The 23,680-nt window shown below is 56.0% G+C and overlaps 1 protein-coding gene across 1 annotated transcript; it reads left to right on the top strand.

Moving 5' to 3' along the window:
* The first annotated feature begins 7,053 nt into the window (after nt 1–7,053).
* Nucleotides 7,054–23,162, top strand: PLD2 (phospholipase D2). The gene is made up of 25 exons (XM_062216448.1): nt 7,054–7,126; nt 7,582–7,690; nt 7,781–7,911; nt 7,990–8,132; nt 8,495–8,600; nt 8,690–8,755; nt 8,888–8,946; nt 9,071–9,163; nt 9,253–9,405; nt 9,843–9,992; nt 17,409–17,492; nt 17,622–17,700; nt 18,221–18,331; nt 18,579–18,746; nt 19,030–19,156; nt 19,331–19,449; nt 19,545–19,658; nt 19,755–19,859; nt 19,992–20,080; nt 20,171–20,284; nt 21,027–21,076; nt 21,368–21,502; nt 21,594–21,747; nt 22,137–22,251; nt 22,478–23,162. Exons 2-25 carry the CDS (start codon nt 7,582–7,584, stop codon nt 22,700–22,702), a joined length of 2,799 nt encoding a protein of 932 aa, XP_062072432.1. The 5' UTR covers nt 7,054–7,126; the 3' UTR covers nt 22,703–23,162.
* Nucleotides 23,163–23,680: the final 518 nt, after the last annotated feature.

Here is a 23,680-nt window from a genome sequence, read left to right as displayed (position 1 = left end):
GAAGATTCATTCTCTCTCTCTAACTCTACCTTTTAAAGAAATAAATCTTAAAAACAAAAACAAAAACAAAAAAAAACTTTCATTCTAGGGCCAGCATGGTACCAGCATCCCATATGAGTACCAGTTCGAGTCCTGGCTGCCCCATTTCTGATCCAACTCCCTGCTAACATATCTGGGAAGGCAGCAGGGGATGGCCCAAATACTTGGGCCCTGGCCACCAATGTGGGAGATCCAGCTGGAGTTCCAGGCTCCTGACCTAGGCCAACCCTGGCCTTTGCAAACATCTGGGGATTGAGCCAGCAGATGAAAAATTCTCTCTCTCTCTCTCTCTCTCTCTCTCTAACTCTGCCTTTCAAATAAATAAATAAAATCTTTAAGAAAAGAAACAAAAAACCACTCTGATATGCGATGCTGCATCCCAAGTGGCAGCCCGCACTGCAATGCGGGCTCCTATTTATGTTTTGGAATAAGAATTTGGAGTGTCCAAGAAATAAAATTCTAAAGAATCTTCAATTTTAGAATGAGAAACTCTAGGAGCTGATGAAACGTTAGGCTTTCGTGAAATGGTCTGGTAGCGCTTGTCCCCTTTCATGAAGATAGTTGTAATTAAGCTTCATCAAACAGACGGCCAGGGCTGACTTCTGCATGCCATCTCATCTCGTCTGATGCCATCTGATCTCTTGAGGTGAGCGTAGGACTGAGTTCACAGATGAGGGAGGAGGGGCAGTGGGAGGTAGGCGGCTTGCCCAAGGCTACACAGTCTCGCAGAGCAGAATCTATAGTCTGTCTGTTAACACCTTGGAGCTTCCCTGGCCTGATGCCCTCAGCCAGCCTGGGAGGAGCCAGAGCACCCTAGTGGGTGCTTGCTAAAGCTGCAACGGTCCTAGGTAAAGCTGCAGGCTGGCTGTATCAGGGTTCCATAACGGTGTTAGGAAGTACTGCTGGCCGGCACCATGGCTCACTAGGCTAATCCTCCGCCTGTGGCACCGGCACACCAAGTTCTAGACCTGGTTAGGGTGCCGGATTCTGTCCCCATTGCTCCTCTTCCTGTCCAGCTCTCTGCTGTGGCCCGAGAAGGCAGTGGAGGATGGCCTAAGTGCTTGGGCCCTGCACCCGCATGGGAGACCAGGAGAAGCACCTGGCTCCTGGCCTCGGATCAGCGCAGTGTGCTGGCTGTAGCAGCCATTTAGGGGGTGAACCAACGGAAGGAAGACCTTTCTCTCTGTCTCTTTCTCTCACTGTCTAACTCTGCCTGTGTAAAAAAAAAAAAAAAAAAAAAAAAAAAAAAAAACAAGGAAGTACTGCTGACTCTTCTGTATACCTTAGACAGAAGACAGAAGTCTGTTTTAAGAACGGTATTAAAATAAAAATGTACATATAATTTAATACAAGTATCCCAGGGTGGCCACAGGGGTTGGGACAGAGAATCCCGTATCAGAGTGCCTGAGTTTGGGTCCCAGCTCCACTTCCAATTCCAGCTCCCTGCTGATGTGTACCCTGGGAAGCAGCAGGTGGTGGCGCCAGCCCTTGGTCCCAGATGCTCAGAAGGGAGATCTGGATTGACCTCCAGGATCCTGGGTTCAGCCTGACCCATCCCTGCTGTTCTGGGCATTTGGGGAATGAACCTGCAGATGGAAGATCTTTCTATATATCTTTGTCTCTTGCTCTTTCTGTCTTTCAATTAAATCAATAAATGATTTTTAAAAATTTGATTTGAAAATGAACCAAAAATTCATTTGAAAGGCAGTAACAGAGAGAGGTCTTCCATCTGCTGGTTCACTCCCCTAATGGCTGCATTGACTGGGGCTGAGACAATCCAAAGCCAGGAGCTAGGAGCTTCATCCAAATCTCCCATGTCAGGGGCCACTGCCTTTCCAGGTGCTTTAGCAGGGGGCTAGATTGGAAGTGGAATGGCTGAGACTCGAACCAGCGCCCATATTGGATGCAGGAGCTGCTGGCCGTGGCTTAACCTGCTGACCCACAGCACCAACCCCCATTTCAACTTCTTTTGTGCCACAATAAGCTTATGTTTTTTTTACTTTCATTTCCTGTGAATTTTTTGAGGTACCTGCATATATACACCCAGTGTTATCACTACCTTGATCAAAATATAGGCCACTGGGGGCCGACCCTGTGTTAGTGGGCTAAGCCTCCTCCTGCAATGCCAGAATCCCATGTAGGAGCCGGTTCAAGTCCTGGCTGCTCCTCTTCCGATCCAGCTCTCTGCTATGGCCTGGGAAAGCAGTGGAAGATGGCTCAAGAGCTTACTCGAGTGGGAGACCCGGAAGAAGCTCCTGACTCCTGGCTTTGGATTGGCCTAGCTCTGGTCATTGCAGCCATCTGGAGAGTAAACCAACAGATGGAAGACCTCTCTGTCTCTCCATCTCTCTGACTGTAACTCTACCTCTCAAATAAGATGAATAAATGTGTGTGTCTGTCTGTGTATGGCATTTCCATGACCCCAGAAAGTTCCTTTACAGGGAGCCTTCTTTTTTTTTTTTTTTTTTAAGATTTATTTATTTAGCCGGCGCCGCAGCTCAATAGGCTAATCCTCCACCTTGCGGCACCGGCACACCGGGTTCTAGTCCCAGTCAGGGCTCCGGATTCTGTCCCGGTTGCCCCTCTTCCAGGCCAGCTCTCTGCTGTGGCCAGGGAGTGCAGTGGAGGATGGCCCAAGTCCTTGGGCCCTGCACCCCATGGGAGACCAGGAGAAGCACCTGGCTCCTGCCTTTGGATCAGCGAGGTGCGCCAGCCGCGGCGGCCGTTGGAGGGTGAACCAACTGCAAAGGAAGACCTTTCTCTCTGTCTCTCTCTCTCTCTCACTGTCCACTCTGCCTGTCAAAAAAAAAAAAAAAAAGATTTATTTATTTGAAAGTCAGTTATACAGAGAGAGGAGAGGTAGAGACAGAGAGAAGTCTTCCATCCACTGGTTCACTCCCCAGTTGGCTGCTAAGACTGGAGCTGCACTGATCCGAAGCCAGGAGCCAGGAGCTTCCTCTAGGTCTCCCACGTGGGTACGGGGCCCAGGGACTTGGGCCATCTTCTACTGCTTTCGCAGGCCATAGCAGAGAGCTGGATGGGAAGTGGAGCAGCTGAGACTCTAAACGACATCCATATGGGATGCAGGCTGTAGCTTTACCAGCTACGCCACAGTGCTGGTCCCTACATTCTGTTTTTAAACTTCTATTTATGGGGAGGCCGGTGCTGTGGCGCAGCAGGTTAACACCCTGGCATGAAGTGCCAGCATCCCATATGGGTGCTGGTTCTAGTCCTGGCTGCTCCTCTTCTGATCCAGCTCTCTGCTATGGCCTGGGATAGCAGTGGAAAATGGGCCAAGTCCTTGGGCCCCTGCACCCACGTGGGAGATCCAGAAGAAACTCCTGGCTCCTGGCCTCGGATCCGCGCAGCTCCAGCCATTGTGGCCATCTGGAGAGTGATCCAGTGGATGGAAGACCTCTCTCTCTGTAACTCTGTCTTTCAAATAAATAAAATAAATCTTTTTGTTTTCATTTTTTAAAAAATTTTTGACAGGCAGAGTGGACAGTGAGAGAGACAGAGGAAAAGGTCTTCCTTTACCGTTGGTTCACACCCCAATGGCCGCTGTGGCCGGTGCACTGCGGCCGGCACATTGCGCTGATCAGGAGCCAGGAGCCAGGTGCTTCTCCTGGTCTCCCATGCGGGGGCAGGGCCCAAGCACTTGGACCATCCTCCACTGCCTTCTTGGGCCACAGCAGAGAGCAGGATAGGAAGAGGAGTGACCGGGACAGAATCTGGCGCCCCAACCAGGACTAGAACCCGGGGTGTCAGCGCCGCCGGCGAAGGATTAGCCTAGTGAGCCATGGCGCCGGCCATAAAATAAATCTTTAAAAAAAATTCTATTTATGGGGCCAGCACTGTGGCTATGCAGGTAAAGCCACCACCGGCAGTGCCAGCATCCCATATGGGTGCCAGTTCCAGTTCCGGCTGCTTCACTTCCAACCCAGCTCTCTGCTATGGCCTGGGAAAGCAGTAGAAGATGGCCCAAGTCCCTGGGCCCCATACCCACGTGGGAGACCTAGAGGAAGCTCCTGGCTCCTGGCTTCGAATCAGCACAGCTCCAGCCGCAGCCAATTGGGGAGTGAACCAGCGAATGGAAGACTTCTCTCTCTCTCTGCCTCTCCATCTCTCTCTGTGTAACTCTGACTTTCAAATAACTAAATAAATCTTTAAAAAAATAAAAAATAAGAAAATATAAAGACAAGCCATATTCTGGGAGAAAATATTTTCAATGTGTATATCTGATAAGGGAGTGTATGGAAAATACATGAGAACTGTTACAATTCAGTAAGACAACATGACTTTTTATACCAAGAGACTTGAACAGATATTTTGCAAAACAAGATAAACAATAGCCAAGAGGCACATGGAACGTGTTCAACATAATTAATTATCTGAGAAATGCAAATAAAATTTCAGTGATGGGGCTGGCACTGTGGCACAGCAGGTTAACGCCCTGGCCTTAGGTGCCGGCATCCCATATGAGTGCCAGTTCTAGTCCCAGCTGCTTCTCTTCTGATCCAGCTCTCTGCTATGGCCTGGGATAGTAGCAGAAGATGGCCCAAGTCCTTGGGCCCCTCACTCACGTGGGAGACCCAGAAGAAGCTCCTGGCTCCTGGCTCTGGCTGTTGCAGCCATCTGGTTGAGTGAACCAGTGGATGGAAGACCTTTCTCTCTGTCTCTACCTCTCTCTGTAACTCTTTCAAATAAATTAAAAAAAAGTTTTTAAAAAATTGCAGTGATGCACACATTATGCTTACTAGAGTGGCTAATCTTAGAAATTGGCATATGGAGCTGCATTGTGACACTGAGGGTTTAGCTACCATGTGCATGCCGGCATCCCATTTCAGAGCGATGGTTGGAGTCCCAACTGCTCCATTTTTTAAAAAGATTTATTTATTTATTTGAAAGAGAGAGAGAGAGGGAGGGAGAGAGGAAGGGGGGGGGGAGAGATAGAGAAAGAGAGAGATCTTCCATCCACTGGTTCACTCATATGGCTGCAATCTTCCATCTGCTGGTTCATTCCTCAGATGGCTGCAATGGCCAGTGATGGGCCAGGCTGGAGGCAGGAGCTTTATCCAGGTCTCCCACATGGGCGGCAAGGGCCATCTTCTGCTGCTTTCCCAGGGCATTATCAGGGAGCTGAATCAGAAGTGAAACAGCCAGGACCTGAACTGACGCCCCTATGGGATGCCAGCGTTGCAGACAGCAGCTTTACCTACTGTGCCGCAACACCAACCCCTGTCACCCACGTGGGAGACCCTGGTGAAGCTCTTGGCTTCCCCCTGGCCCAGCCCTGGCCATCTGGGGTCTCCCTCTCTCTCTGTAACTCTGACTTTCAAATAAATAAATACATTTTAAAACTTGACTCTCACGTGTTGGCCATTGTAGAATATCAGGAACTACTGAAGATTGTAGGGAGTGCAGTGGAGGATGGCCCAAGTCCTTGGGTCCTGCACCCCATGGGAGACCAGGAGAAGCACCTGGCTCCTGCCATCGGAACAGCGCGGTGCGCCGGCCGCAGCGCGCTACCGCGGCGGCCATTGGAGGGTGAACCAACGGCAAAAGGAAGACCTTTCTCTCTGTCTCTCTCTCTCACTGTCCACTCTGCCTGTCAAAAAAAAAAAAAAAAAACGACTTGGCAGTTTCATGTAGGTTAAACATGCACTTATATGACCCAGAACCCAGACTGCTTCATTTTTGATTCATCTCCCTGATAATGCAACTGGGAAAGCAGCAGGTGACTGCCCAAGTGCTTGGGCCCCTGCCATTCATGTAGGAGAACTATAGATCTCCTGGCTCCTGTCTTGAGCCTGGCCCAGTCTTGGCTGTTGTGGCCATTTGGAGAGTGAACCAGTGGATGGAAGATCTCTCTCTCCCTCTCGCTATTTCACTCAGCGTTTCAAATAAATTAAAACTTTTTAAAAAGTTAACTATCAAGAGCCTGACTTCATGGCATAGAGGGTAAGGCTGCTGCCTGCAACACTGCCAATCCCATCTGGGTGCCACTTCTTGTCCTGGCTGCTCCACTTCGAATTCTGCTCCCTGCTAATGGCCTGGGAAAAGCAAAGGAAGATGGCCCAAGTGTTTGGGCCCCTGCCACCTATGTGGGAGACCCTGATGAAGCTCTTGGCTTCCCCCTGGCCCAGCCCAGGCCATCTGGAGTCTACCTCTCTCTCTCTCTCTGTAACTCTGATTTTCAAATAAATAAATTTGAAAAATTGACTGTCACGTGTTGGCCATTGTAGACTACCTGGAACTGCTGAAGCTTGTGGAAATGTGAAAATTGTGGAAAACGACTTGGCAGTTTCTTGTAGGTTAAACATACACTTATATGACCCAGAAACCCCACTGCTATTTACTCAAGGGAAATAAAAGTAGGCAGCCACACAAAGACTTATACAGGAATGTTTATAGGAGTTTTATTCAGAGTAGTCAACTAGAAACAATCCAACCGTCCATCAGGAGTAGATAAAGCAACCTGCTTTGCTTAAAAAACAGAAATATAACAAAATGTCATTTTCCCTGGACTGTACTTGTTTAAGTTCAGAGTCTACCACGGAGCAGGTGCGCAATAAGTGTTTGGTGAATGAATGCAAGAATGCCAGCTTTCAGAACCACCACCCTTCGGGCATTTTCCCTCATCCCCTCCTTCTACAAACGCTGTCTGGGAAAAAGAGGCACCTGCAGGTCCCTCCGCGGAGGCGCGGCCGGCCTGGGGCCCGAGGCAGCGCGGCTGGTGGAGGGACGCGCGCGGGTGGAGCGCACACTGGGTGGCGATCGGGTGCGCTCGGACCGAGGGCGCAGCCAGGCTGGGCGAAGGCGGCCCCCGGGCGGTGGGAGGTCCCCGGTCTCGGCGGGCCGGGGCGGGCCGGGCCGGGCCGGGCCGAGGGCGGCGAGGGCGGCGGGGGCGGGACGCGCCAGGCGAGAATCCCGCGGAGGGGAGGCCGGGGCCGTCCCGCCCCCGAGGGCAGGCCCGAGCCCCGGCCCCGCCCCGGCCCGCTCGGGTGTGGGCACCGGCTCCGGCTCGCGTTCGCCTCCGCTTCCCTCGGCTCGCGAAACCGCGCGGGCGCCGGCTGGAGCAGCCAGGGTGAGGGGGCCGGGCTGGGGGCGCCGCGGGGGTGTCGCGCCCCGGAGAGCGGGCGGGGACGAGACCGGCGGGGGCCTCTGACTCAGCCGCAAGCTCGGATTGCAGGAATCTTCTCCCGGACCAGGAGCGCGCAACTTCCTCATTCCCGCCGGGACCCCCGCGCTCGGCCGGCCTGGCCCGGCCCGAGCCGCGTTGGTCCCGCGCCCTCTGGTTTCTGCGCTGCCCTAGTTCGGGACATCCGGGCTGGGCTGGGTGTACCCCGGGGGCCCCGGTTCGCGACAGAGGGCGGAGTTGAGGGATCCTGCATCCTAGGGTAGGGGATGGAGGTTCGAGCCGCGTCACTGGGAGGTGGCCGGGCAGGAGGAGGTGGGAGGAGGTGGGAGGCGGCGGGTGCGAGGCTGGGGGGTGGGACCTGCAGGGCTGAGCGCCCCCCTGAGGCGGCCCCGCATTCCTAGATGACGGCGACCCCCAGGAGCCCCTTCTCCTCTGGGGACGACCTGGACTCCAGCCAGTTACAGATGGAGCCGGATGAGGTGGACACGCTGAGGGAGGGAGAGGACCCAGGTACTCAGGATCAAGGCCCCCGGGGGAGGGGAGCCCGGAAGGGCTGGGGCCCTCCTGGGGGCTCCAGTCTTGGACTTTGTCTCCTCCCAGCTGACCGGATGCACCCCTTTCTGGCCATCTACGACCTTCAGCCGATGAAAGCGCGCCCCTTGGTGTTCGCCCCTGGGGTCCCTGTCACAGCCCAGGTGGTGGGCACCGAAAGATACACCAGTGGATCCAAGGTGGCCAGGCGGGCCCCGGGGTGGGGGTGGCCCTGGCCGGAGGGGAGGGTTCAGGGATTCAGCGGCTCGCATCCTCAGGTGGGAACCTGCACTCTGTATTCAGTCCGCCTGACGCACGGTGACTTTTCCTGGACCACCAAGAAGAAGTTCCGTCATTTCCAGGAGCTGCACCGGGACCTCCTGAGACACAAAGTCCTGATGAGTCTGCTCCCCCTGGCCCGGTGAGGGGAGCCCAGATGCATCGGGGAGGGCAGACGCCCCTCGACCCGCGCCAGCCATTGCTCCTTTCTGTGCAGCCCACCCCCAGGCACTTCCCAGCCCCCAACTCCCCTGACCCTGGTTACTAGGAAACTTACCCTGCTCAGCTCTCCCTGGCCGCGGTTCCGGTGCCAACATCTCAGCTGGGCTGGGTGCCCAAAGTGGCCTTGGCAGCCTCTCCAATCCCAGGACAGGGAGGTCTGCCTTGTGCCAGCCCCCTGACCTCCTCCCCTCCTCCCAGACCCCAGCAGCCCAGCCTGCCAGTGCCTTTGCCCCCACCTGCGCCTCCACACCAGGCCTGACCCGCACCCCATCCCTTCCGCAGCTTTGCTATTCCCTCTTCTGCGACCCGAGAGGCCACCAACAGAGAGATGCCCTCTCTACCCCGAGCAGGTCATGAGGGCTCCAGCAGACACACAGCCAGCAAGCAGGTGCGACAGACACCCGGTTCCCTGGGAAGGCGTCCCTCTGTGCACGTGGCTCTGGTCCCACCCGTTTCTGTCTCCCATTCCCACTTCAGAAATACCTGGAGAATTACCTCAACCGCCTCTTGACCATGTCCTTCTACCGCAACTACCACGCCATGGTGAGGTCCAGCCGCCTCTCCTGAGGCGGAGCAGGATAGACAGGCCCCCGAGGGGACGATGGGCCTGGGTCCACGGGGGCACGAGGGACCGAAGGCCAGGGGGCTCCTCTGCACTTTTGTCTTCCTCTCCAGACAGAGTTCCTGGAAGTCAGTCAGCTGTCCTTTATCCCAGACCTGGGCTCCAAAGGATTGTGAGTGTGGAACACGCCTCCCCCAGCCGTCTGCAGCCCTCACTCCCCAGCCCTTCCCCCTGAGAACGGGGCGGGCGGGGGGCTGCAGCCCTCATCCAGCATCTCTTCCTGGTTGTCCCCACAGGGAGGGCGTGATCCGGAAGCGCTCGGGTGGCCACCGCGTCCCTGGCCTCACCTGCTGTGGCCGAGACCAAGTTTGTTATCGCTGGTCCAAGAGGTGGGGGTGGGGGCTGAGCGGCTGGGCAGGGGCTGGGGGTGAGGAAGGGGAGCTGGCGGGCAGGGAGGAATCGGAGCCCTTCTGTCCAGGTGGCTGGTGGTGAAAGACTCCTTCCTGCTCTACATGACCCTGGAGACCGGCGCCATCTCCTTTGTTCAGCTCTTCGACCCAGGCTTCGAGGTGCAGGTGGGGAAGAGGAGCACAGAGGCTCGGTATGGGGTGCGCATCGACACCTCCCACAGGTGAGGCCCCCCCGGGGTGAGGGGTGAGGGGACCCAGCCTGCCACCCTTGGGGGGTTCATGCGGGGCCAGGGGACTGTGGCAGAGAGGAAGGGAAGGCTTTTCCACTGCCTGGGACCCAAGTAGTTTTGAACCTGGGAACTGGTCCAGCCACATGCTTGGGATGCTCTTACAATCTGAGGCCAGAGAGAGCAGCCCCTGTAAGCCCAGGGACCGTGCTCCCAGTGGAAGAAAAGCTCCCTTCTCGTTTGCTCATTCGACAAACCTGAGTGCCTGGGCCAGGGCTGCTTGCTGGGCCCCAGCCAGGAGTAAAGTGTAGCCTGGCCCCACGGCGTCTTGATTAAGGACTAAGGGAGGAAGTAGGAAAAGGCCGAAACAGGGAGGTCCCTGGCGGGTATGAAGGGCCAGGATGACTGGCCCCGTCCTTGTTCCCCTCCAGGTCCTTGATTCTCAAGTGCAGCAGCTACCGGCAGGCCCGGTGGTGGGCCCAGGAGATCACCGAGCTGGCTCAGGGCCTCGGCAAAGATTTCCTGCAGCTGCACCGGCATGAGAGCTTCGCCCCGCCCCGGCCTGGGACCTTGGCCCGGTGGTGAGACCCTGCTGTCCATTCTGAGCATGTGTGTGTGTGGCCTTCCTGACCCCCTGGTATTCTGTGGGTCCTCGGTCCTCTCTTATCCCTCTGACCCCTGCTGACCTCAGTGACCCTCCCTGACCTCCAGCCTCTTTAACCACACAGATCCCCCTGACTCCCCTCTGACCTTTCTGACCCCCAGGCTTGGTAATCTCCTCTGACCCCTGATCTCTCTGACCTCATATGACCTTTCAGATCCCTGCTACCACCCTGAGCTGCTCTCCGGGATCTCAGACCTCTCATACATTTCTTCATTTAGTAAAGGTTTCCCAAGCACCTGCTATGTGCGGGATGCAGGCTTCTATGGTTGAGGGAAGTGATCCCATCATGAAATATCGTGATAGATGCAGAGCACCGAACACAGACTGGGGGCGTCTGCCCAGCGTGAGGACCTGGGGACAAACTTCCAGAAGGCAGTAACCTCAAGGCTTCCTTAGCAAGACAAAGAAAAGGCCGCAGGGCAGTGCAGGCAGAGTGGACAGAAACAGCCTGGCGGGTCTGGGGTCCTTGAGGCCTGAATATGGCTACAAAGCAGGGAGCAGCTGTAGGAGTAGGGGCTGGGAGTCAGCAGCCTGTGCTGAGCTGATGAGGGTGAACTTGATTGCTGGCTCTGGGGCGTCATGGAAGAATTTTTTTTTCTTGGGGGTGGTGTTGAGATTTTGCTTTTGTTTTAGTTTTTATTTATATGAGAAGCAGACAGACACACACAGAGAGAGAGAGAGCGTGCGCGCTGCTGACTCACTTCCCAAATGCCCGTAACAGCCAGGACTGGGATGAGGTCACATCCAGGAGCTACAGGCTCGATCCAGGTTCCCATGTGGGTGGTGGGAACTCAGTCACTTGAGCCATCACCACTGCCTCCCAAGGTCTGCATTAGCAGGAAACAGGAGTCGAGGCCAGAGACAGATACTGAAACTTGCCAGTCAGGTAAGTCCTGAACGGTGCCTCATTTGGCCTGCCAGGCCAAATGCCTGCCCCACAAGTGATCGTCATTTATTTGAGAGGCACGGAGATATTAAGAGATAGAAACAGGGACACACACACACACACACACACGAGCTCCTATCGGTTCACTCCCTAAATGCCCACAACAGCCTGGGCTAGGTTGGGACTGAAACCAGGAACTGGGAACTCAATCCAGGTCTCTCACATGGATGACAGGAACCCAACTACTTGAACCATTACTGCTGCCTCTTGGGGTCTGCATTATAGCAGGCAGCTGCAGTTAGGAACTGGAGCTAGGAATTGAACCCAGTTACTCCAGTGTGGGATGTGGGTGTAGCTTTTAGCATAACAATTGATAATATGTAATACTTGGGAAGTATTTACTGTATGCTGGGAATTAAGTGTTTTACACGTATGAGAGTACTTCAAAAAGTTCATGGAAAGTGGAATTAAAATGTTATTTTAGCAAAAAAATTAGAAATCCATGCATGTAAGGATTCTTCAAAAAGTTGATGACAAATGAGCAGTATGAAGCAACCATCTGGGCCGGCGCCGTGGCTTAACAGGCTAATCCTCCACCTTGCGGTGCCAGCACACCGGGTTCTAGTCCTGGTTGGGGCGCCGGATTCTATCCCGGTTGCCCCTCTTCCAGGCCAGCTCTCTGCTATGGCCCGGGAAGGCAGTGGAGGATGGCCCAAGTCCTTGGGCCCTGCACCCGCATGGGAGACCAGGAGAAGCGCCTGGCTCCTGGCTTCGGATCAACGAGATGCGCCGGCCGCAGCGGCCATTGAAGGGTGAACCAACGGCAAAAAGGAAGACCTTCCTCTCTGTCTCTCTCACTATCCACTCTGCCTGTCAAAAAACAAACAAACAAACAAAAAACAGCCATCTATGGATTGTGGTTATTTTTGTACCACAAATAGTTTTTTTTTTTTTTTTTTTTTTTGACAGGCAGAGTGGATAGTGAGAGAGAGAGACAGAGAGAAAGGTCTTCCTTTTGCCGTTGGTTCACCCTCCAATGGCCGCCGCGGTAGCGCGCTGCGGCCGGCGCACCGCGCTGATCCGATGGCAGGAGCCAGGTGCTTATCCTGGTCTCCCATGGGGTGCAGGGCCCAAGGACTTGGGCCATCCTCCACTGTACTCCCTGGCCACAGCAGAGAGCTGGCCTGGAAGAGGGGCAACCGGGACAGGATCGGTGCCCCAACCGGGACTAGAACCTGGTGTGCCGGCGCCGCAAGGCGGAGGATTAGCCTAGTGAGCTGCGGCGCCGGCCAGTTTTTTTTTAAAGATTTATTTATTTATTTGAGAGGTAGAGTTACAGACAGTGAGAGCGAGAGACAGAGAGAATGGTCTTCCTTCTGTTGGTTCATCCCTCAAATGGCTGCTACAGCCGGAGCTGTGCCGATCTCAAGCCAGGAGCCAGGTGCTTCCTCCTGGTCTCCCATGCAGGTGCAGGGCCTAAGCACTTGGGCCATGCTCCACTCCCTTCCCGGTGCCCATATGGGATTCCATCACCGCAGGCAGAGGATTAGCTAAGTGAGCCATGGCGTCAGCCCCCACAAATAGGTTTTTAAAAAAAATTCCAGGGCTGAGCCAGGCCAAAGCCAGCCTAGAACTCCATCTGGGTCTCTCCTGTGAGTGGGAGGGGCCCAAACACTTGAGGCATCCTCTGCTGCCCTCCCAGGAGTACCAGCAGGAAACCAGATCAGAAGTGGAGCAGCCAGGACTCAAACCAGCACTCTGATGTGGGACGGTAGCAGTGCAAGCTGTGGCTCCACTGGCTACGCCACAATACTAGCCTCTGTGAACTTAACTTTTAATTAGATTTTCCATGAACTTCTTGAAGTATCTTTTGTATTAGCCTATTGGATCTTCCCAAGAACTTTATGAGGCAAGTACACCCGTTATTGCCATTTTACTCAGGAGAAAACGGAGCCCAGGAGAGATTAAGTAACTTGTCCAAGTTACAGAACATTGTGAAGAGTGGAACCAAGGTTCAAATCTGTGTAGTCTGGGCTAAGACTGTTCCTAACAGCCATTCTAGACTACTACTTGTTAAACAACCAAATAGTACGACAACATATTAAGTAAACAATGGAAGCCCCTCCTCCTGGCACAGTCCTTTACCTACCTCCCTTATTCTTCCCTCTACCCCCCAAATCCCATTTCTTTACCTGAAGAAACCCTGGCAAAAGTTCTGTGTGTGTGTGTTTAAGTTATATGAAAGGCAGAGACAGAGAGGGAGATCTTCCATCTACTGATTCACTCCCCAAATGACCACAACAGCCAGGTCTGGGCCAGGCCAAAGCCAGGAGCCAGGAAATCCATCCGGGTCTCCCAAGTGGGTGGCAGCACCCAAAGTACTTTCCCAGGCATGCTAGCGGGGAACTGGATTGGAAGTGGAGCAGCTGGGACTCAAACTGGCACTCGGCTATGGGATGCCGATGTTGCAAGCAGTGGCTTACCAGGCTGCCCCGCAACACCTGCTCCTGGCACTGTGTAAGATGTATCTCCTAGAGCCTCTCCTGCGTGTTTTTATATATGTGTGCATGCACATATGTTGCTTTTTGTTTTAACATAAATGAAATCCTTCACCCTCTCCAGCTTATTTTGTTCACTTAATCTATTTGAGACTAGACATTTAAATTATTTTCCATTTTTCATTCTTACAAACAGTGCTGTGATGAGCACAATCTTTGAGGGTTTTATAGAATGCATTCCTAGAAAAATAATTACTGATGGCCGGCGCCGCGGCTCACTAGGCTAATCCTCCACCTTGCGGCACTGGCACACCGGGTTCTAGTCCCGGTTGCCCCTCTTCCAGGCCAGCTCTCTGCTGTAGCCCGGGAGTGCAGTGGAGGATGGCCCAAGCACTTGGGCCCTGCACTCCATGGGAGACCAGAAGAAGCACCTGGCTCCTGCCTTCGGATCAGCGCAGTGCTCCTGCCGCAGCGTGCCGGCCGCGGCGGCCATTGGAGGGTGAACCAACGGCAAAGGAAGACCTTTCTCTGTCTCTCTCTCTGTCCACTCTGCCTGTCAAAAAAAAAAAATAATAATTATTACTGGGGCCAGCATCCCATATGAGCGTTAGTTCGAGTCCTGGCTGCTCCCCTTCCAATCCAGGTCTCTAATAGTGTGCCTGGGAAGCAGCAAAAGGTGGCCCAAGTGCTCAAGATCCTGTTACCCATGTGGGAGACCCAAATGGAGTTCCTGGCTCCTGGCTTTGGCCTGGCCCAGCCGCAGCCTTTGCAGCCATTTGGGGAGTGAATCATCAAATGAAAGATTCTCTCCCTCCCTCTCTTTTCCTCTCTCTCAATGTAACTGTCTTTCAATAAATAAATAAATATTCAAGAAAAAAAAATTACTATGTGAGGCTGGTACCGTGGCTCAACAGGCTAATCCTCCGCCTTGCTGCGCCGGCACACTGGGTTCTAGTCCCAGTTGGGGCGCCGGATTCTATCCCGGTTGCCCCTCTTCCAGGCCAGCTCTCTGCTATGGCCCGGGAAGGCAGCGGGGGATGGCCCAAGTGCTTGGGCCCTGCACCTGCATTGGAGACCAGGAGAAGCACCTGGCTCCTGGCTTTGGATCAGCGCGATGCGCCGGCCTCAGCGGCCATTGGAGGGTGAACCAACGGCAAAAAGGAAGACCTTTCTCTCTGTCTATCTACTCTGCCTATCAAAAAAAAAAAAGAATTACTATGTGTATTTAATGGTATTAAAGGATCTGCACATTTACTATTTTGATAGATATTGCCAAATTTTTTTCTAGAAGGATTATATAATTAACATATATCTCCATATATCTTCATAGTCTATGAGAACACTCACTTTCCCATATGCCATTACTGAATGTTACTAATTATATTAGCTTTTTTTTTTTTTTTTTTTGATAGAGTTCCCATCTGCTTGTTCACTCCCCAAATGCCCATAATAGCTGGGGCTGTGCCAAGCTGAAGCCAGGAGCCAGGAACCCACTCCAAGCCTCCTGCCTAGGTGGCAAGAACTCAACCATCACCTGTTGCCTCCCAGTGTTGGCACTGATAAGAAGCTGGGTTCAGGAGCTGAAGCCAGGAATCGAACCCAGAAATGTCCATGTGGGACACAGGCACTTTTTTTTTTTTTTAAGATTTTAATTATTTATTGGAGAGGCAGAATTACAGAGAAAGGGAGAGACAGAGAAAAACATCTTCCATCTGCTAGTTCACTTCTCAAATGGTTGCAGTGGCTGGAGCTAGGCTGGTCAGGAGCCAGGTACCAGGAGCCAGGAGCTTCTAGGTCTCCCATGCAGGTGCAAGGACCCAAAGGTTTGGGCTATCTTCTACTGCTTTGCCAGGCCACAGCAGAGAGCTGGATGGGACTAAAATTGGTACCCATATGGGATGCTGGCACTGCAGGTGGAGGCTTAGCCACAGGGTTCAATCATCTTTTTTCTTTTTTTAAGATTTATTTTATTTATTTGAAAGACAAAGTTACAGAGAGAGGTAGAGACAGAAAGGTCTTCTACCTGCTGGTTCACTCCACAGGTGGCCACAACGGCTGGAGCTACGCTGATCCGGAGCCAGGAGCCAGGAGCTTCTTCTGGGTCTCCCACGCAGGTGCAGGGGCCCAAAGATACTTGGACCATCTTCTACTGCTATCCCAGGCCATAACAGAGAGCTGGGTTGGAAGAGGAGCAGCCAGGACTTGAACTGACGCTCATATGGGATGCCGGCGCTTCAGGCCAGGGCATTAACCCATTGCGCCACAGTGCCAGCCCAGGATTTAATCATCTTAATCAATGCCAGCCACTAGGCCTGATGCCAGCCCAGTTTTAACTTTTGCCAATCTAGTGTTATTTCAGGGACAAGTGCTATGGTACAGTTCAAGATGCCAGATGGAATGCTGGCATCCCATATTAGAATGCCTGGGTTCAAGTCCTAGCTCCACTTCTAATTCTAACTTCCTGCTAATGTACACCCTGGGGGGGGCAGGAAGTGATGGCTCAAGTACTGCCACCCTGGTCCAGCCCTGGTTATTGTGGCTTCTGGGGAATCAACCAGCAGATGGAAGATCTCTAGATGGCCGCAGAAGCCAAATCTGGGCCAGGCCAGAGCCAGGTGCCAGGAGCTTCTTCCGGGTCTCTCAGATGCGGAGCAAGGGCCCAAACACTTGAGCCATCCTCCACTGCCTTCCCAGGCCATTAGCAGGGAGCTGGATTGGAAGTGGAGCAGCCAGGACATGAACTGATGCCCATATGGGATGCCGGTGTGTCGGGGGCAGGCTGTGGGTTTACACGCTATGCCACAATGCTGGCCCCAGTTATTTCAGTTTAGTTTTAATTTCCATTTCTGTTTATTAGTGAAACTGAACATTTTCCCCTGTGATTGGCTATTTTAATTTGCTCTGTGAACTGTCTGCTTCTTATTTGCTCATTTTTCAGTTGCTTTGTTACTGATTTGCTTGTATGATTTACTGAACACACGGCAAGGAAGCAGCAGGCAGGCAGGTCAGGTAGGGGTGACGACTGTTGCCTGCTTGTATGATACATCAACCTTCTCAGCCAATTTCTTTCCTTGATTGTGTCTTTAAGGAAATTTATTTATTTATTTATTTATTTTTTAATTTTTGACAGGCAGAGTGGACAGTGAGAGAGAGAGAAAGGTCTTCCTTTTGCCGTTGGTTCACCCTCCAGTGGCCGCCACGGCCGGTGCGCTGCGGCTGGCGCACCGCGCTGATCCGATGGCAGGAGCCAGGTGCTTCTCCTGGTCTCCCATGGGGTGCAGGGCCCAAGTACTTGGGCCATCCTCCACTGCACTCCCTGGCCACAGCAGAGAGCTGGCCTGGAAGAGGGGCAACCGGGACAGAATCCGGCACCCCAACCAGGACTAGAACCCAGTGTGCCAGCGCCGCTAGGTGGAGGATTAGCCTATTGAGCCGCGGCACCGGCCGAAAATTTATTTATTTGAAAGGCAGTGATAGAGAGGAAAAAAGAGAGACCTTCTACTTGCTGGTTCACTGCCCATATGGCCACAACAGCCAGGTCTGGGCCAGGCCAACGCCAGAAGCCAGGAACTCCATCCTGGTCTCCCATATGGGTGGCAAGGGCCCAAGTAGCTGGGCCATCTGCTGCCCTCCCAGGTGCACTAGCTAAAGGCTGGATCAGAAGCAGAGCAGCTGGGACTCCAACCAGCGCTCCGATAGGAGATGCCGGCGGCTCTAGCTAGGCCTTCTCCTGCAGCACCACACGCCAGCTCCTATGTCTTTCTAGTCGGCTCATACTGGCAAACCTTACTGGCAAGGCCCACTCTATCTTGATGCCGTCTGACCTCCCTGCTCGTTTCTGATCTTTGACCCTGCTGTCACCTCTGACCCCTGACTGTCCTCCCACTTCACTCTCCAGAGCTTTCTGGCCTCTGACTCCCCTGACTTCCCTGGCTCGGCCTCCTCCCAGGTTCGTAAATGGGGCAGGTTACTTTGCCGCTGTGGCCGACGCCATCCTGCGAGCTCGAGAGGAGATTTTCATCACAGACTGGTGGTGAGTGGGGAAAGGCACTTGGGAGCTGGGGGCACCGGGCCCGCGGCCGATCAGCAGACGGGTGAGAGGAGAGAGCAGCGGGGGAGCAGCGGCCTTGGCTTGTCCCTCACCACCTGCCCTCGCCCCTAGGTTGAGTCCCGAGGTGTACCTGAAGCGCCCGGCCCATTCGGACGACTGGAGACTGGACATTTTGCTCAAGAGAAAGGCGGTGAGGAGTGTGGTCAGGCTGCCGCCCAGGCATGGCGAGGTTTATGGGCAGAGGGCGATTGGAGACGCTGCAGTGTGGGAGTAAGAAGCGGATGTGAGGCTTCAGGAGAGGGAAACTGCCCGTCCTGGCACCTGCTCCCTGCTCCCTCCTCCCTGAGCAGAACTTGCACCTCCCTGTCCTGCTCCCCCACACCCAGCAGAGGCTTCTCGCCTGGTCCCCATACACTTTATTGTGTCACCTGGGTGTGTGCGTGTCCCTCTCTCTCACTACTTCCAGGGCAAGGCCCAGTGCCTGCCACGGAGGGGGCATGTGTGGACGTTGACGGACAGGAGGAGGATGTGTGGGTGAGATGGATGGACGGATAGGAGTTGGGAAGGTAGAACGGCAGCTGGGCAGGTGGCCGGATGGATGAACGTTAGATGGGAGATGAGCGGGTGAGTGACAGTTGGGGAAGGTGTGTGGATTGAGACGGAAGGGTGGAAGGGGGCTCCTAGGATCTGATTCCTGCGCTCACCGCCAGGAGGAGGGTGTTCGTGTGTCCGTGCTGCTGTTTAAGGAAGTGGAATTGGCCTTGGGCATCAACAGTGGCTATAGCAAGAGGGCGCTGATGCTGCTGCACCCCAACGTAAAGGTGGCTCCTGAGCCTGAGACCCCTCCTCCAGCTGTACTCTCCCCTCCCTCTGAGCCCAGAGACCCCTCCCCCAGCTGCCCTCTCCCCTCCCCCCGAGCCCAGGGACCCCTCCACCCGGCCGCCCTTTCCCCTCCCCCCCAGCCCAGAGACCCCTCCACCCAGTGCCCTCTTCCCTCCTCTCCCTCCCAACAGCCTCTACCTTCTCTCACCCCAACCCCCCTTCTTGTCGGCTCCACGCCTGCCCCAGGTGATGCGGCACCCAGACCAGATGACGCTGTGGGCTCACCATGAGAAGCTGCTGGTGGTGGACCAGGTGGTGGCCTTCTTGGGGGGGCTGGACCTTGCCTACGGGCGCTGGGACGACGTGCACTATAGACTGACAGACCTTGACAACTCCGAGTCAGCCACCGCCCAGGTACCCCCCCCCAGGTCCTCCTGAGCCCCACCCTGACTCCACATCGCTTCCCAGCTCCAGTCCTTCCAGGCTCTTTCAGGAACCCCAAGAACCCCTCTGGAACATATCACAGCCCCACGCGGCTGCAGGGAAGGCTGGGAAACCAAACTCTCTCTGCCTCATTCCTCCTCTCCGTGTCTCGCACTCTTTCAGTGCTCCTGTCTTCTCTGTGGCCCGGCTCGGTGTGGCCCCCGGGACCGTGACCTCTCCTTGCCCCCCTGCCTTGGGTGTGTTCCCCCTGCAGCCTCACCTGCCACAGCCAGACCCTGAAGCTTCCCTAGACCTGTCTCACAACCACCTCTTCTGGCTGGGCAAGGACTACAGCAACCTCATCGCCAAGGACTGGGTGCAGCTGGACCGGCCTTTTGAAGGTGAGGTCCTCTCCCCCAAAGCCCCTGAGTGCAGACAGCAGGGGCAGAAGCTGACACGGGGACTGGGAATGGGATGCGCTGGGTCCAGGCATCTCTCCGCCATGATCCTGCTACCCTACCCCCCTGCCCCAGTCATCCCCAAGAGACCATGCCTGACTCTCCCGGGACCCCCAGATTTCATTGACAGGGAGACCACCCCCCGGATGCCATGGCGGGACATCGGGGTGGTTGTCCATGGCCCCCCTGCCCGTGACCTCGCCCGCCACTTCATCCAGCGCTGGAACTTCACCAAGGTGCCTGCCCCTCCCAGCAGGGGCAGGAGGGAAGGAAGGAGGGAGGGAGCCGGGGACAGCCACCCCCTGCTGACGCTGCCCTCTCTTCACTTCAGACCACCAAGGCCAAGTACAAGATACCCATGTACCCCTACCTGCTGCCCAAGTCCACCAGCACTGCAAACCATCTCCCTTTCACCATCTCCGGGGGACAGTGCACCACTGTGCAGGTGGGGGCCCCACTTCAGCCCGCTCTCCCTGCCGAGTGAGGCTCCCGGGCTTGCCCTCTCTGGGTTGGCACCACATCCTGTCCACCATCCCTCCAGGTCCTGCGGTCCGTGGACCGCTGGTCAGCGGGCACTTTGGAGAGCTCCATCCTCAATGCGTACCTGCACACCATCCGGGAGAGCCGCCACTTCCTCTACATTGAGGTCTGCCTGGGGCGAGGTGGAGGATGTGCCGGGAGAGGGACTTGGGATGTCAGTGGGACCGCTCACCCGGGGCTGGCGTGGCTGGCGCTGGGCTGGGAGACTGCTGACGTCTGTCTTTCACCCTTGCCCCAGAACCAGTTCTTCATTAGCTGCTCAGATGGGCGGTCGGTTCTGAACAAGGTGGGCGATGAGATCGTGGACCGAATTCTGAAGGCCCACAAGTAAGGGGCGTGGGGCGGGGCTTAGCCCAGCCGGAAGGGGTGGGGCTTTAGGGTCCTGTCCCCCACCGCTGACCCCGCCCCTCTCCCCAGCCAGGGGCAGCGTTTCCGGGTCTACGTGCTTTTGCCCCTGCTCCCTGGCTTCGAGGGCGACATCTCTACAGGCGGGGGCAACTCCATCCAGGCCATTCTGCACTTCACCTACAGGTGACCCCCATCCCACCTGTGCCTCCTCCTCACTGTCCTGACCCCCTCCCACCTGTGCCTCCTCCTCACTGTCCTGACCCCCTCCCACCTGTGCCTCCCTCCTCACTGTCCTGACCCCCTCCCACCTGTGCCTCCTCCTCACTGTCCTGACCCCCTCCCACCTGTGCCTCCTCCTCACTGTCCTGACCCCCTCCCCCCTGTGCCTCCTCCTCACTGTCTTGACCCCCTCCCCCCGTGCCTCCTCCTTACTGTCCTGACCCCCTCCCACCTGTGCCTCCCTCCTCACTGTCCTGACCCCCTCCCACCTGTGCCTCCCTCCTCACTATCCTGACCCCCTCCCACCTGTGCCTCCCTCCTCACTGTCCTGACCCCCTCCCACCTGTGCCTCCCTCCTCACTGTCCTGACCCTCTCCCACCTGTGCCTCCCTCCTCACTGTCCTGACCCCCTCCCACCTGTGCCTCCCTCCTCACTGTCCTGACCCCTTTCTGCTGGATTTTTGAGGGCCTTCCCTCCCCCGCTCCAACCCCTACCCCTGCCTCTGCCTCCCTCCCCCGCCCCAACCCCTCCCCCAGCCCCCACGTCCCTCCCCTCCGCCTCCCCCATCCTCCCCCAGCCTCCACAACTCTCCCCACCTCCACCACCCTCCCCCAGCCCCCACATCCCTCCCCTCCACCTCCTCCACCCTCCCCCGCCTCCCCCACTCTCCCCACCTCCACCCCCTCCCCTCTCTCTTGCCCTCAGGACCCTGTGTCGTGGGGAGTATTCCATACTGCACCGCCTCAAAGCAGCCAGTAAGTGCTGGGGGCAGGGGCTCAAGGCCTGGCCCTGGGAGGGAGAGATTCTGGAGCTGGGGGGGGGGGCAGGGGCTCAAGGCCTGGCCCTGGGAGGGAGAGATTCTGGAGCTGGAGGCCTGGGGGTGGAGAGGACGCTACTCTGGCCACAGGTGGCCTTGGACCGCGGGGAGAAGTACACAGGCTGCAGGAATGGCTCCTGAATGAGGAGAGAGGTGGGACAGGACCGCGCCGGCCTGCGGTGGGCACCTCTCACCCGCCCCCTCCCCTCTCTGGCCTTCCTATGCGCAGTGGGGACGGCGTGGCGGGACTACATATCCATCTGCGGACTCCGCACCCACGGAGAGCTGGGCGGGCACCCGGTCTCGGAGCTCATCTACATCCACAGCAAGATGCTCATTGCGGACGACCGCACAGTCATCATCGGTCCGTGCTGGGCGGGGGGAGGGGGTGGAGGGGATGCAGGGTGGGCGTCCCCCTGGGCCCCAGCAAGACTGAGTGTCGCGCACCCACCCAGGTTCTGCCAACATCAATGACCGGAGCTTGCTGGGGAAGAGGGACAGTGAGCTGGCTGTGCTGATTGAGGACACAGAGATGGAGCCGTCCCTCATGGATGGGGCCGAGTACCAGGCAGGCAGATTCGCCTTGAGTTTGCGGAAGCACTGCTTCAGGTAGAGCCGGGGTGGGGGTGGGGGTGGGGGTGGGGGTGGGGGGAGGCGGGGCAGGGCGGAGCAGGTGCAGGGGCTGTCTTTGGAACTGCGTGTGAGGGTTGCTGAGAGGCGATACTGACTCCCCATGAAGCACACTAGTCCAGTTTAGGGTTTCAGCGAGGAAGGAACACCCCCCCCCCCAAAAAAAAAAAAAAGAGACAGGGAAGTATTTAAAAGATTTTCAGCACCAATGTACAGACAAATCAAAGCTTTGCTGGCCTCATTCACGCTTATCTTACTGTTTCCTCTCGCATCTGTTTTGAATTACCGGGGTAGGGACAACACAACCTTGTAGCACTCAGTCTCTGAATATCCTAACCTGGTGTTGCTGGGACCCCTTTGTCCCGTAGCGTGATTCTTGGTGCAAATGCCCGGCCCGACCTGGATCTCCGAGACCCTGTGTGTGATGACTTCTTCCAGTTGTGGCAAGCAACAGCAGAAAACAATGCCAATATCTACGAGCAGGTGGGAGCTGAGGGGCGCTGGCCTGGGGGGGTGGGGGGCCATCCTGCAGCCCCTCCACTCCGGCATTGTCAGAAGGGGGATGAGGGCCTGGGGGGAGGCCACTCTGGAGGAAGTCAGTGACCCCGGTCAGTGCTGGGGGTGTGGAGAGATGATTGGGGTGGGGTGGAGGAGTCCGGTTGGGGGAGTCCCCTCCAGCTGACTGGCCTCGGTGCCCCCTTGCCCACAGATCTTCCGCTGCCTGCCGTCCAATGCCACGCGCTCCCTGCGGACTCTCCGGGAGTACGTGGCCGTGGAGCCCCTGGCCGTGGTCAGCCCTCCCTTGGCCAGGTCGGAGCTCACCCAGGTCCAAGGCCACTTGGTCCACTTCCCCCTCAAGTTCCTGGAGGATGAGTCTTTGCTGCCGCCGCTGGGCAGCAAGGAGGGCATGATTCCCCTGGAGGTGTGGACGTAGCAGAGGCTCCGCTCGGGCAGAGGGCACCGGCTGCCTGCTCCTTTACCCTGAGGACTGAGGGCCGTGCAGGCACAAGCAGTGTCCCGGAAGGGGCTGGAGAAGCCACTGAGGGCCCTTCCTTGAGAAGTGGCCAGAGGGGGCGCTCTCATCCCTGGGCAGAGGGGGATGGAGAGGGGCCCAGAGGGCTTCATCCACCTTGCTGCCCAGCTCAAACCACTGCTGCTAGGACGTAGGGGGTGGGACTTCTCATTGCAGGAGGAGGGGCCTCCCCATCTCCCCCCTTCTCCTCCCGGTCCTCTCCAGGCCCATTGCTGCCAGGGTGGAGGGGAGAGCGGAGGCCCTGCGGGCTGCACCCCACATGGGGATGAGGATGAGCGCACACTAATTCCCTCCGCCAGCCTACTGATAGACACTAACTGTGTACCAGTGCAATAAGCATTTCATAAATAAACGTCTAGAAAAGCCCACGCCTGTCTTCCTTGGAGGGCCTGAGTCCTTGTCGCAGCCACCCAGAGCACCAGTCCCCTTCCTACCCCACACCTTTCTTCTGCATCCTGTCCTGGAGAGGGCTATAGGCTTGAGGTCGGGGAGAACTGAGCCTGAATCCTACACCTGTCACTTAGAAGCTGGGGGGTGGGGCATGGCGGTGAGGGTTTAGCCCAGCAGTGGCAGTGTCCCACATCTGGATTCAATGCCTGGACTCTTTGTCAGAGCAGACCCTGGGAGGCAGTAGTGATGGCTCAAATGATTGGGTTCCTGACACCCACGTGCGAGGCCTTGATTGAGTTCCTAGCAGCCAGATTTGGCCCCCAGCCCAGCCCTGGCCATTGCGGGTATTTGAGGGAGAGAATTGGTGGGACTTCTCGCTTTCTTAAATTTTCAAGAATAAAATACGTGGGGGCAGGTGTTGTGGTGCAGCGGGTTAAGCTGCCCCTTGGGGTGCCTGCATCCCATATCAGAGTGCCTGGTTTGAGTCCC

This window comes from Lepus europaeus, chromosome 18 (genome assembly GCF_033115175.1).
Source record: "Lepus europaeus isolate LE1 chromosome 18, mLepTim1.pri, whole genome shotgun sequence".
Lineage (NCBI taxonomy): Eukaryota > Metazoa > Chordata > Mammalia > Lagomorpha > Leporidae > Lepus > Lepus europaeus.
The sequence above is the reverse complement of the archived record's forward strand: the minus strand, read 5'-3'. Positions and strand labels throughout refer to the sequence as shown.